At 40.2% G+C, this 13,905-nt stretch overlaps 1 protein-coding gene across 1 annotated transcript in view; it reads right to left on the reverse strand.

Annotated features, from left to right (window-relative positions):
• Window positions 1-13,905, reverse strand: part of LOC143179358 (ubiquitin carboxyl-terminal hydrolase 48) — a 67,852-nt gene that overhangs the window by 33,427 nt on the left and 20,520 nt on the right. Inside the window, exons 12-13 of the mRNA XM_076378548.1 lie at window positions 12,026-12,133; window positions 8,796-8,902 (exon numbers count right to left, since the gene is read on the reverse strand). Of these exons, the coding sequence (XP_076234663.1) occupies window positions 8,796-8,902; window positions 12,026-12,133 (215 nt within the window). The remainder of the gene's footprint in view (window positions 1-8,795; window positions 8,903-12,025; window positions 12,134-13,905) is intronic.

A 13,905-nucleotide genomic window follows, 5' to 3' on the forward strand; every position in this document is an offset into this window, starting at 1 on the left:
TACTGGCCCGTGAAATCGGATGATCGACGAGCTTTGAGAACATCAATTCGTGACGCAAATCGAGAAAATCGAATCACGGTGAAAGGTCATTTAGGAAAATCGTTTCGTAAACAGGTGGTATTAATTTCTTTTTATGAATCACTTCTGCGGAAAATTCGCACAATTTGCATGAAAGAATACTGTATGGAAGAAACACTAGATCTGTTAGGACTTAAATTACATAGAGATTTTATCTATTTTAGAATTTTTATTGGATGGATGCATTCTAGGAAACGAAAAGTACTTTTTTGAAGGCAATATAATGGTGCCTTCAAACCATTCAAATAGTATACAAAATATTTTGTGTACCCTCACAATTGAAGGAGATATTTAGGTGGACCACCCTGTATAGTAGTACAATAGTGACCAATAAGCCATATGACCCAAAACGTGTCAACAGGGAAAAAGTTACACTCAAGTGTTAAGAAGTTAAAAAGTTTTTTGACGATCCAGAGAAGAAAAGTTCACCCTCTCCATGAAATCTCGTGGGTCTTCGATCAAAATCGAAGCCGCGTTAAGCGGGAAGTGAGATGACATTGTATTAAAAGGTCCAGGCAACTTTCATTCATAACTTCGAATTCATCCCGTGAATGAAAGATTGATGCTTCCCAACCCCTCAATGATGAACACTCAACTGCCCTCGAATGTGTCCCCAGATCTTTCGCACTTGGATCGACAGCAGAAAATTTGATCAGATCTGTGCAAAAGCAAATCTATCTATCTTTAAATACAATACAGCTTCTATTACTGTGTTATTGCATAATGAAGCATTCTGGTATTAAGTATTCTATTATTATATCATTTGCATAATGACAATCTTACTGCTATTGTTTATAATTAGATATTATTATTACTACAATAAACTGATCTGATGTTTCTCATAAATTTCAAAGAAAGTATCTTTGTTACAAAAGAAATAGATTATAATTAATGCAATAAGCATTACTCAGTAATTCTGTTCGTAAATTCAATTCCAAATCTTTCAAGTTTCAAACACTATTACGTATTCATGAGTCAATAAATGGTTAGTAGAATCCACTTGCATGAAATCCTATCAACTGAACGAAAAATCATAATGCGTAATATTAAGTGTACTCCATTAGGTACATGAACCATGTGATTACACGAACCAGCTTGTCCCTTGACAGGTTCATAAAAACGAAGTTTTACTGTAAATCGAATAAGCAATGTCTACGCCAAACTTAAAGCGTTTGCAAAGCCAAGTCTGGATCGCGCAAAAACGGGTGCACACCAGAATTCATAACCAGAAATCGAGGACTGCAGTCTGGTTGAGACATACGCGCGTAAACAGACAAGGAATTTAGCGAGTCCAAGGAGCGCGGTTTCGCGTTTTAGAACGGTTCGCTAACGAAGAAAGAGAAGATCGTCGCGGCGTAACAATGATTTCGCTAACGAACGTCTTCGAGCGCCACAACAAAGTCAAAATATAATCCTCTTACGCGCGAGGAGAGCTGGAGAAGCTGGATGCCGCGTAATCGGGGCTTAAAAGCGGGCATTACACACGGCTTTCCGGATCCGCACGCGGGACTCGTGCGCGTTTCGAGAAAATCGAAAGGACCCCACTAATGGATCTTCGATCGGCGACTTAATTAAACGAAGCCTGTGGTTTTCGAAGCTCTGCGTTCAAGAAGACGATCTGTTAACCCTGTCGACGAGGAAACATTGTAGATTCATATATAGGTACATGAAATATAATACTGAATTTTGAATTAAAGGTTACATCACTTTGGGACATTTGAAAATATGTGAAAGGTTCTGGGCAATTACGAATAACTTCATCACTGTAAGTATTTTTACGCTTTAGGGAAGTTCGAAAATGAAGCTGAAACATACATTTATGTTCTCTGAAAAAGTCTAGACTTTTCTTTTAGTGACTATTTATGACAAAGTTCCCGAAAATGTAGTTAAATTACCGCAATGAGAGGCTGTATTTAAAGGTGATACTATTTCAATGAATTGCTTCATTCATTTCACAATGTATTCATACCTTTAATATCACTAAGAATTATTATCAACTCGAGTTCTACACCTACGCCTAAATTAATATCAAATATTTTGTGAATAACACTTTCTTTATACAAATAATGCAAACACTAATCTAAGCAAACTTCCTCCTTCCACAAATGAACTTTAAAATGTAACGTCAACCTCCATGTCAGTTTTGCCACGAGAGGACTGAAAAAGACAAACCGTAAAGACTGGAGTCCAGCGATCTGGACGATTAGACTTCTGGATTAACGAAGGCTCGTTGCTGTCAGTGTCGCAGGACACCCTACCCAGCGTTGTCAGTAGTAAAGGGGGGAGCTTTATCCTCGTTTTATCTTGTTTTCCAGCTACCCCTCCAGATCCTGTCCCGCGAACCAGGATGAGAGGAGGACGAGCATCGGTCATCTAGGCGCTCCATTTAATCCTGCTTGGAAAAGAACCCCCGTGGCGTGGAGACAAGTGGGGATATCCTGGCAGGATAAGAGAAGGACCAAGACGAAGGAGAGGAAGGCGAGAGGAGGCCAGAAATCGGCGGGATGTCGCTAATTCGACCCCTCGAAACTTGACCTGCTCTCTCGACTTTCCTAGTCCGCTTCCACTTGAATTTACGGTCGCACTGTTTCCAAGTCATGGACCAATGAATTCTTCTAATTGTGCGTATATGATGCTGTTTCATATAACTTCTTTATAGATTCATAACACAATTAAGAATCAATTATTCTTATCATTAACACATTTATAGTAGCTATTTCAAAAGCACTTCACCTAAGGTGCCCCAACATATACAGCATTCGCAAAGTGACAGATATCCATCTCTCTGCAAACGAGGTGTCAAACTTGCTGAATGACAAACATGTGCCAATACACACGTGTCTATGTGTCAGAATTCAGTGTAAAGAATTTAGTTATTAAAAACGTCAAATATTTATGCAAACATAGGTACTAAATACAAGAACTAACGATAGACTTACATGGCAAAAGAGAGAAAATTAGAGCTCAGCAAATACCGAACATACACTATCAATCATTCATCCACACCGTCATGTGTTTGTCGAATGACAAGCATTCCTTATCCAGCGCTCGTTGAATACAATTCAATAAATACGTATACTCGTAAAGAAGATAAATCATTTTGAATTTTTTGTCTCGGACAAATAAAAAAAGCGCTACATTGCATGTCGACACGATCTCAATTCCAACACATAAAAAAAATATTTCTTTCTGCCAGCATAAATTTTTTGCTAGTTTATATCCATAATAAAGTCTACACAAAATTTCAATCAGATCTATTACATAGTTTTCCAAAAAAAAATTCCGTGAGTTTGTTTGTAAACATCTTTCAATGACTATTGCATCTTTGAGGTTACTTAAAACTGAATATTAGCAAAACAAAATATTACAAAACTGTTCGACCTGCTCTCCTGCTAAATTTGTGAAATTCATTAAGATTCATTCATTATCCTATCCTCCATATTTATAAACAGCACAATTCATTGAACGTTAATAGGTTGCATGATTCAGGTATAAATATTAATTTTCTATACCGATCCGCTACTGCACCATACAAAAGTAGCCTTTACATAAAGCTCTACACGAAGTTTGTTCTTGGTACCCGTTAGGCCGAACATCATTTTCAAGAGCATCCAGCGGAGCGTTTAGAGAACAAGTCGTAAAGTCGTGTTCATTGGTCGGTGAATGCATATATTAAGACGTGTCCGGCGCACTTGTCGCAGCAGGGGAAAGCTAACAAATGTCCCTCCTGAAGCGTTTGACCCACGGGCAAGTTCAACCACCCCCGAGAAACTAAATCTCGAGCCGAAAGGCGGGCAGGAACCCCTCTCTGCGGGCCAAGCATTTATGGAAGGACGGTTCGTTGCAGCGTAGCCGACCGCACGGGCCACAGGAGGAAACTAATCAGTAAATTCGTGTTCTAAATCTAAATCGCCGTCCGAATATTAATTCGAGAATGTTCTGTCTCTGTTCCACGACCGTCCATGCCCCAGCCAGAAAACGTCTCCCCTTTCTAGCAGCGAAACACATCGTCCTCTCTGCTCGCCGTTTCTCTAGGTTTTGCGATACAAACCGGTGGCTCTAGCTAGGCTGATTTGTGGCACCGTCTGGCGCCTAAGCGATATTTACGACTGTCGTTCGAGGAATCGAAGCGCCGCGCTGCGCGTCCGCCGTGGGACGTAGGTCTAATCGAAAAACGGAAAGGCTATTCTGAAATCGAATTTGAGTGGCGCGAGTAAAAACTTGGGTCGTCGTTGTTTCCCCTAATTGACTTCCTCCGCTAAATCTAGAGGGAATATTATCCATGGACAACTGAGCGTCCATTCAAGATGAGTTTCTTACGATTGCTGCTCTCGAGAGCAACCTCAAATTGTATATCTATCTGACAACATTTCGAAAATTTCCTTACGATTCAATTAATAAAAAATATTCAAGACATGTTACTACAGTTTCGTTTGAGAAGTAAAAATTAACATTCGTATCTCTGTAAAATGCCTACAGATAATCATACCAGTTAAAGATTAAACGTAATTTAACTCATTAGAATTTTACCCTGACATGTTATAGCGAAACACATGCGTATACATTCACAGAATCGAAAGGGTTAAGACACAGGTAACAGAGAAATTCTACCCTCACGCCCAAAGGATCCCTCGCCGAAGCTTCGTACGATAACGAAAAGGATCCTCCCTGTGGTCAGGAGAACGAATCCAGAACAAACAGACAATTTAGCTCATTTCAAGGGCGCGCACCACCGTCGCGCGCGTCTGCCCAGACAAAAGTGAACCAAGGGACGAGCCACTTGATCCTGCTTAACAAAAAATCGGGGGTTGCTTTCGGTGACTGATACGGCCCTGACTAACGAGCCTCCGCTGGACGATCGTTCCACTCTTCGAGCCTCGAAGGGTGTTCCCGTCTCCCTCCCTCGGCCACGTCCTTCCTCATTTCTTTCTCTGTCGTCCGCGAAGGCACATTAGGCACCGTCCAACCTCGTATCAATCACTCGACAACCCTGACTGCTGGCTCCTTCGTCGGCCCCCGGTTGACAGAACCGGAGGTGACGCGATTGAATACCACCCTCTGGGCTTTCCTGGCCCACCAGCGCGATGACGACCGCGCTTTGCTGGAAAACCAGCGAAGGAAATGTTTCTCGTGCGACTGCACCCGGCTAATGGTCGACAGCCAAAAGACGATCGACGACTAACGAGCCGTTCACTCTTCCTTCGTACGAGGTTCCAGCAGACGATAACGTTATCGATAACTGTCGCTTCAGATTGCTTCGCCACTTGCTCACAGAGGATTTGCAAAGAAACAATTTTTTGATCATTTTGTACACTATTAATTCTAGACGAGCGCAAGCTTCTTTTCAAAATTCAATTTGATATCTATTTTTTTAAATGAATTCCTACTCCATAAGCAGTTACTATCTTTCCAGTCTTTCAGTTGTCACTGTTAGGTTTTCGGGTGTACGCCGTGTCCATTTGGAATTATTTTCCCAACGTTTCGCTAATATTGCAATTAGCTTCATCAGGAGGGTCAAGAGACACACACTGATACTGACTTAACGTTGGGAAAATAATTCCAAATGGACACGGCGTACACCCGAAAACCTAACCTTTCCAGTCTTCTTGGAACGTACTTTCTATTTTCCTTTTCCCTATATTCTCCTTTTTTGTATACATATTCCATTTATTATTCTTATTCGAATGACCCTAGTTATGCTATCGAACTAAAAACTTATACACCTCTAGTGCTCTGGAGTAAACTAAACGCTTTCAAACTATACAGAATGTCGTATGTTATAAAAATTGACAATACCAAAAAAATTAATTCTTCTGAAATTGTTTATTTGCAGGTCCCCATAACTTCTTACGAACCTAACTAAAAGGGAATAAGAAGGTCCACGATCCCGTTAACAATCGCGCCAAACCAAGCTACCATCATCCGATCGACAAAGACAAGAGAAGCAATGAAAGGAATCAATCAGAGGATGTAGATCAAACGGCACGAGACCGCGAGGCTGGTCCGCGGAGGAGATATCACGGTTTTAACCCTAAACGACATCTCCATCTGGGCGATCCGCGGCTGCTGGGTATCCCGGAGAGCCGAGATGTCGGCTATTCGAATTCGACTTTGCAATTCAAATGGCGTCGAAGAGGAGAGGACGATCCACGGACCGAGGCAGGCCTTGACAAATGTCGCGGCGAAAAAAAAGCCGCGGCGTCTGCGGGCCGAGAGACAGACAAGACAATGGGATGTTTAGAGGGCTCCGGCTCTCTTCGACGCGAGACACGCGGGGTTCCTTGGGCGCAACGAAGGACGTGGAACATCGATTCCACCGGCTGGGATCCCCCTGGTGCTACCGTTCGGTAGCCAATTTGCCTGCCAGCTCGACGACAAGGATCACTCGTTCGACAAAGTGGCCTTGCGCGTGGCCGATCCACTGAACGCGTAAATCTGATCCATCGGACTCGGAGGAAGTCGCGTTCGTATTTGTCGACGCGGCCAATTGAATTGTACCGTAGCTGGTTGCGGTGGCTGAAGGTGTCTTTGGATCTTTTACTTTTAGTTGGATGTCTTTCTGTAATCAACTAGACTGACGATGCTGGCCTTTCGAAGGTCGCACGTGACAAATAACATTGGCTATAATAGAAAGACAGCACACGAGGGATATTGTAATCACAAATATTGAAACATTTGATACAAAAGTAATAAGTTAATTTATCTTCTTATGCTTTAAATCACATCAATTTCTGAGTTATTAGCGACGTTAGATTATTTTGGACATTAATTTGGACTGTTTCAAGAAATTAGTTTTGAAAACGTTGCGTTTCAGCTAAATCCGGTTTTCTCTTAAAAAATAGAAATTGCCGACGTATTGTAAAAACATTCTTAAATGAATTTTCCTTAACATCAGCTTCATTTAAAACAGTTTCAATGGAGATCTTGGAGTACCTACTAAGATTCTTCGCAATGAAAAGGCAGTCCCCTTACTGCGAGGAACGATGAACCAAGGCCAATCGCGAGGACCAAGGGTGAGAAACTTTTAGAACCCTATTTGGACCGGCACCACCTACTCGTCTGGCCGCAGTGGTGCTTTTTCTGTCGGTTAATTTTCAGGATACTTCTTAATTATAATGAGACACTTTGGGGTCCTGTCGGGGAAGCCAACCAGGGAGGCCATGAAACAACCGAAGGAGGGGGATTTATGTAAATCGACGGCTAATGTCTTCTGGCATTATTCCTTGGGTTCTGGAGGGTAGAAAGAGAAACGGAGGAAGGGATGTGTATCCTCTCGCATAGTTCCTCGTGTAAAATGTCTTCAAACGCTTTCTGTTACCGATCGTAGACGTCGAATGTGAAATTAAATCTGCAATCTCCATGTCTTGATTAAGCTATTAATCAATGGTGTATTGAGGAACTCTGTTAAAGCTGGAGCCAGAGCAAAGAACTATGGCAATTTCAACGCGATGTGGCGTATGTCTTAAGAAGGGAACTCGAATCTCTGCGACGGTAAGAAGGATATTCACGATTTTCGCGACTTAATTGATATATGTTATTAAGTTCTTGCCCCTACCAAGGCGTAGCTTGCTATATTATTTAAAAAAGAAAGCTGGAATTTTTGGTATAGTAAGAGTGATCATCCTGACTCCTGTAATTTAGCAGATATTAATAATTAAAATTTCTGTGAGTACCTTACTTCCTTGAAGACTTTGAAGATCCAAATATTTACAAATTTATACAATCTTAAATTTAGAAAATAGACAAGCTAAAGACTTAGAAATTTGAAATTTTGAAACTGCAAGAATTTGAGTTCTGCAAGAATTCTGTAATATTCGAACATCTTCCGTTTTAACAAAATATTATGAAAGAGTTAAATCACAAATCAACTCTAAACGAACAGAGATATTAAATTAACGTTTAAAGAGAGATTTATCGCAACATGAATATCTGCTACATTATTCGAATAAAAAAAGGAAGTTGTGTACCAATGGCAACGAGGGAGATCAACTTCCACGGACTCGATTAAGCCATGAATAAATTCTAGACGCAACGAGAGATCCAGTCGATTCCGAAAGAGAGAAATCGTGGCGCGCGCGAGATTGTGTACCGATAATTAGACCGTGCACGTCCACGCGGGAGAAAAAACAGGAGAATAGAGGAGCAGCGAGGGAAAGAGCACTGGTAACGATCCGCCTAGGGACGATCGTTTACATAATGATCCCCCTGCAATCGTACGAAAATTAATTGCCGATAAGATCGAACGGTCCCAGGATGGAATAAAGAGAAAGCCGTTAATTGCACGCGATCGGTCTTCGGCCTGCGGTCTACCAGGAAATTGATACGCCCTATCGTCGCGCGTAATAATCGTTTCGATTCATGTCCCTTGGACTCGTTGTAACGTCACTTTTTTTCTCCATATTCTGGATTTACGAGCGACGAAAACTCGCGACAGGGCTGCACGTAATACGTGTGTTCACTCGTTTACAGATTCGAACTGTGCATTTTACGAGTACAGATACTTGCAAAATTTTTATGGTCCACATAATCCTTCAACTCTCAGAAAATCTATATTTTGTTTAAAAATTGACTTCAAAATTAATCTACAATTAGGACTGAACCGAAGAAAATTATTTAAAAATTTCCAGATAAATTCAGTGTCTATATCTTCTCTAAGTTTATAAAATAAATAAAAATGTGTAAGATAAATAAAAATATTGAAGTGTGGTTGTACTCACTTGGTTCGGTAAGAAAGTCGGCGTCATGCCTCTTAATAGTAATTGGATAATCAACATCGTAAAATTGCATCAATTTCGCCCATTCCTCGGCAGTCACTATAGTATACCTGCAACAAAATTTGAAGAAACCACAGTCACAAATAATTTTGCGTCCCTGCCGCGATATTCTGAAGCACTAGACTTCAATAAAATAGTTTTATTTAATTTTATTTACTATTTAATTATAAATTCATAACCATTCAGAAAGGGAAAAATGGAGTTCTTTTACTGCAGAAATTTCGCTATGTTTCAACCGCGATTGAAGCAAAACGCGTCGATACATTGTCTTCTTTGATCGAATCACGTCAATCAGAAAAGATTGAAAGAACCGATGTTTTCGATCGATTATTTACTTAAATATTTGCCACGGTGAGACTTGTAACAGAGTCGAGCGAGTCGCGTTCGTGCCAGGGGCGTATCCGCAAGGTGGAATTCGCGATTTTCCGACAACGGCGTAGAATCCGTGATGGTTTTTGCCCCGTCTCCCTTAATTATACCGCAAATTAGAAATTTCTTGCCGCGCACCGGCTCCAGCTTTTTGCCCTGCAATTGTTCACCCGATCCTGGCGTGGTTCCTGAAGCTCTGGAATCTCTTCCACCATCTATGGATCGATAACACTTTGGAAAACGGCAAAATTCCGCTCAAATGAATCAATTTTCAATACTTCTTATCGTACAAATACTCGTCATAGAATTTTGCTTCGGAAAACTCTTAATTCTCGAAGAACATATACTGCCCAACTATGAGGAAAGGGGGTAACTACAGAAAAATGTGAAATTAAGTTTTTTGTATCACTGGATAATTTTGAACATTTCGCATTTTGTTCTAGTGCAAATAGCAGTAAAATATTTTCAGTAGATACTACTATATTTCTCCATAGTAGAGTACATAGTAGAGTACATTGCCTACACCCTACATGTCATCCAAATTGAGTAATAATAATAATAACAACAATAAAAACAATCAATGAAATAATCAATGACTAGCCTTAGTTTTCGCAACAATAATTTCAAATACCACACAAAGAAAATGAATATAGCATTGACAATCCCGAAACTCGAAAATTCTTCAAGTGACAAACAAGTGAACGAGTCGCGCGCTTTCGCAAGGAAGCGGACGCTTTAAAAATTTTGCGGTCGTTCAAAAAGAAATCGCGTGGCGAGAAGGGGACCGCCGTCATGCCGGAGAAAAAAGTGGAACTGGGGCTCGTTAAACGATTTAATTGGAAATTATCGCGGGTCGGATAATAAAAATTAGCCAAGGGAATACGGGCGACGGCGACGTAAGCAGAAATTTATGGAGGCAACCGGGCTGTTGATACGAACGACACGATGATGACTCTCCGCCGATAATTAGTTGCGCGACATTAATTTCGATTCAGCGCAATATGCCGCTCGGTCTCATTTGAATTTTCACGAGGCAAAAAGCATCGGTGACGTACGGGGGGGGCGCTTGTCGTTCTCTCTCCGCGTGTATTTGCCTAACGCCCGAATAATAGTGGATGCATCGAGGAGAGCAGGAGAAAAAGGGAGGGAATTGAAGAAACGCTCGTCGAGGGGGGCAAAAAAACAGCAGCGACACGACGATATCGTACACGCTATCGATTATAATTGCCTATCGATGAGATGACAGTCGCCGTAACGCTCGAGCGATCGTTAAATCATCCATGTGCATACTACACTTTTTGGTCTTATGATTAAGAAGTATTGTGCTAATAAAGAGAATGCAATGATAGAATAAACGAACGTACGAAATGTTAAATATTGATTCAGGTTGGAGGTATTGTGGTATAAGTTTAATAAATTGTAGAGTACACAGAGAAGATGGAATCAATGACTAGAAATAATAGCAGACGTAGCATGTAACATTGTATATATCAATCTGTTTTAAGTAATTATCATGCAGTGTAAGAAACTATTCTGAAACATTACCGACTATTAGAACTTTTAAAAGAAACTTAATACAATACTTGCCTCATTCTTTCAGAATTAGGTAAGAAATGTTTCATGTAAAAACATGTTATATTATTTTGTGTCACACCTAATTATCATTTGAATAAATTTCAAATGACAAATTATAATACTAATTTCATCAAATATAATTTTCCTTCTTTTCAATTTTCATCTCATTATATATGTAAAGAATACTCATTTCATTACGTTTTATAATAAAATAAAATTTAATCAAATTTATCTATCAAAGTGAATACACATTCTTCAAATCACAACTTCCAAAAAATTCACTTACTATCAAATGAAAACCATAAAAAACGTCAGAAGAAGAGAAGGGTCGATGATCGACCTTGAAAATGATTTTTTAACAGCCTCGGCGCAGTCGAGGGTTAAAGGAGTCGAGACGTCGACTATCTTAGGCAGATAGTGGACAATGGTTTAGCATAATGGTCAGAGGGTGGATGCCTTGTTGGCCCGGGGCCGTGTCGGTGACATTTTCGCGTATCCATCACGTCACGCGAGTTCAAAGGACGGGGAAAGAAGGAAACCAGTGCCAGAAGGTCATATACTTTCGCTTTATAATACAGTGTGATCTCAGAAGAAGCAGGAGTCCTATCGCGTTATCCTCACTGACGTGATTTTCCTCTAACTCTTTGAGATCATATTCTTTTTATTTTAATATGGAGACCAAGAACAGTATTTATTTTCCTCGTGCAAGAATCTACTTACGTACTGATAAACTAGAACTAATTTTCAAATAAGTCTTAAAAAATAATTATAAAATTGAATTTAATCCTCAGAATAATTTTCTCTAGTTATGATAAAAAACAGTACCAAACAAATTTTTCTAGAGGATAAAAATAGATGGCTACTTTTTTTAATTTACTTCTTTTAATTCAGTTACATACAAAATTTGTATTCTTTAACACTCTGAACTGCATCACCTTGCAAAAGTATAATCTGAACGAATTTTATTATAACGTTTTGCAACTCTTTTGCTTAGTACGTGGTCATTATCCTAGAAAGCTTTCAATCTGTTTCGAGTATTCTCTATTAAAGCAATTTTCTATAATGACTATGCTGTTTCTCTTTAGGGGACTTTTAATTCGACTTTCTTTTTCCAACCTTTTCGTTCTAATACCAATTCACGCAGCAACTCGACTCATGCAGATGTATGGTAAATATAAGCATGAAACAAGACCAATTTTGCGTGACGAAACAATAGAAAGACTACTTACAAGTCATTGTTGATCGTGGGTGGATAAAGGAACCCTTTGTGCGGTTCACAGAGGAGCACAGAATTTCTTATCCCAGGAGGTGGTGCTTTCGAGAATATTTCAACGTACCTGAAACAATCATTAGAGAACTGTTAGAAAAAATTTGTACTTCCAATTATATGAGATAAATTCTTATCTATTACCATCTCAATGTCCTCAGTGCGTTCGCGCAACCAATGACACCATTTCTGTTCGAAAAGTTAAAAACGCTTTCTCGAAAAATCCGAATTACTTTCTCCCGCGATCGCTCCCCCTTTGAACTGGCGCGTCTCGAGCCGACGTCGGCTCTCGTGATAAATCCCCAGGCATTAAAAATATATATCCAGGATTATTTTTTACCAACACTGTCAGCCAGTTAATCGTTTCGAATAATGCAACCTCGCCCGTGACACGTCTGTTTCGGGTCGTGGGCCAGAAAGACGAGGAGGAGGAACGCTTTCCTTCGGGACATTCCGTTGGGGGTGGAGTGGCGGAGATGTGTCGGGGGGATTGGGGTTGTGCATCATTTTTCACATACCACCGAGGGGGCGGACGGTTTTTGCCGTCTCCCTACCCGTCCGCCATCCAGATAATGCTCTTAAAGACAGATATCTCCCGCGAAACGAGCCAGGTACGCGATCGGCTCCAGCCAGAGGAGCTTCAACGGAGAATCTGCCCTGGATTTGCCAAACGGAGCCTTTTCCATTCCCTCGCGAAACAACCGACGCGACAATTAGACCAGTAGCAATTTTTCATGGCGACGAAAAAGGGGCGGATTTGTGAAACGGAAGGAAATGACAAATTTCAGTCGTTGGTAATGTATAAAGTTCAAAGACGAAGGAATTATGCTTCTGTTATATAGGGTGTATTTCTTAAATGGTATTAAAAACTATTAGTAGACTCATAGTTATCACTCTGTCTATTCTAATCGTTCTATATATAAGTACTATATAAATTGTGTGAAACAGAGAATTTTGGAAATTCAATGGTATAGTGTTTCGTGTCGCCTGAATATAAGGTGCAAACTTCAAGATTACTTCAGAGAAAAAGTAATAAAAAAGTTGATTTAGATTATGTTAAAAAACATATAATTATTTGTTATATGTATATATCTATGAATAATAAAAATCAACATAAAGCAAACCAGTAGTATGATTAGTTTTTTATCTATTGTAAATTGTAACGCCTTTCTTCGATAATTATTATCCAGTAATAAACAATGTGAATATCCTTATACAAAACCCATTAAAGGAAACAATTTGAACAGTTGAAAAAAATAATTGATCCAATTTCAATGCACCTGCTTTACCAGAATCGCCACTGGATTAAATTGTAAGAAGGTTAACTACACATCGCTCACAAATCCTGTTAAAGCTCAACTACACTGCAGTTGTATCAGAGTATCCATTCGAAACTCGTACTCGTTCCTTCCTTAACTGCACAATTTGCAATCAACAGTGACAATTTGTACAGCTGCATACGCAGCTACCTGTCTTGAGGCTCGTCGCGATACATCGATCGAAATTGGCGTGGTTATTTGCCCGGGGAAAAATAAGGTATCATCGTCAAAGGAAAAGCGATTTACTGTGGCCACAACGGAAGGGTTAATACGATGGACGGCATGAAATTGAGATAGTTCTGTGTCGTTGCGCGCCGAGAGCGCAAAGAACGTCGTCCTCAGTGTTGTTTTCTTCAGGAAGAGGCGCGCGACTCGGTGGTATCTCTCTGTTGATTAAAGTACTCAACGTCGATCGTGTTGTCTCCACAGGCTCGTTCGTGCATAGAGCAGGATATTACGCACCGGTACCGAATAATGATATCTCGACCACAGTGATCATATAAACCGCAATGATTACAAGGAT

Source organism: Calliopsis andreniformis, chromosome 5 (genome assembly GCF_051401765.1).
Source record: "Calliopsis andreniformis isolate RMS-2024a chromosome 5, iyCalAndr_principal, whole genome shotgun sequence".
Classification (NCBI taxonomy): domain Eukaryota; kingdom Metazoa; phylum Arthropoda; class Insecta; order Hymenoptera; family Andrenidae; genus Calliopsis; species Calliopsis andreniformis.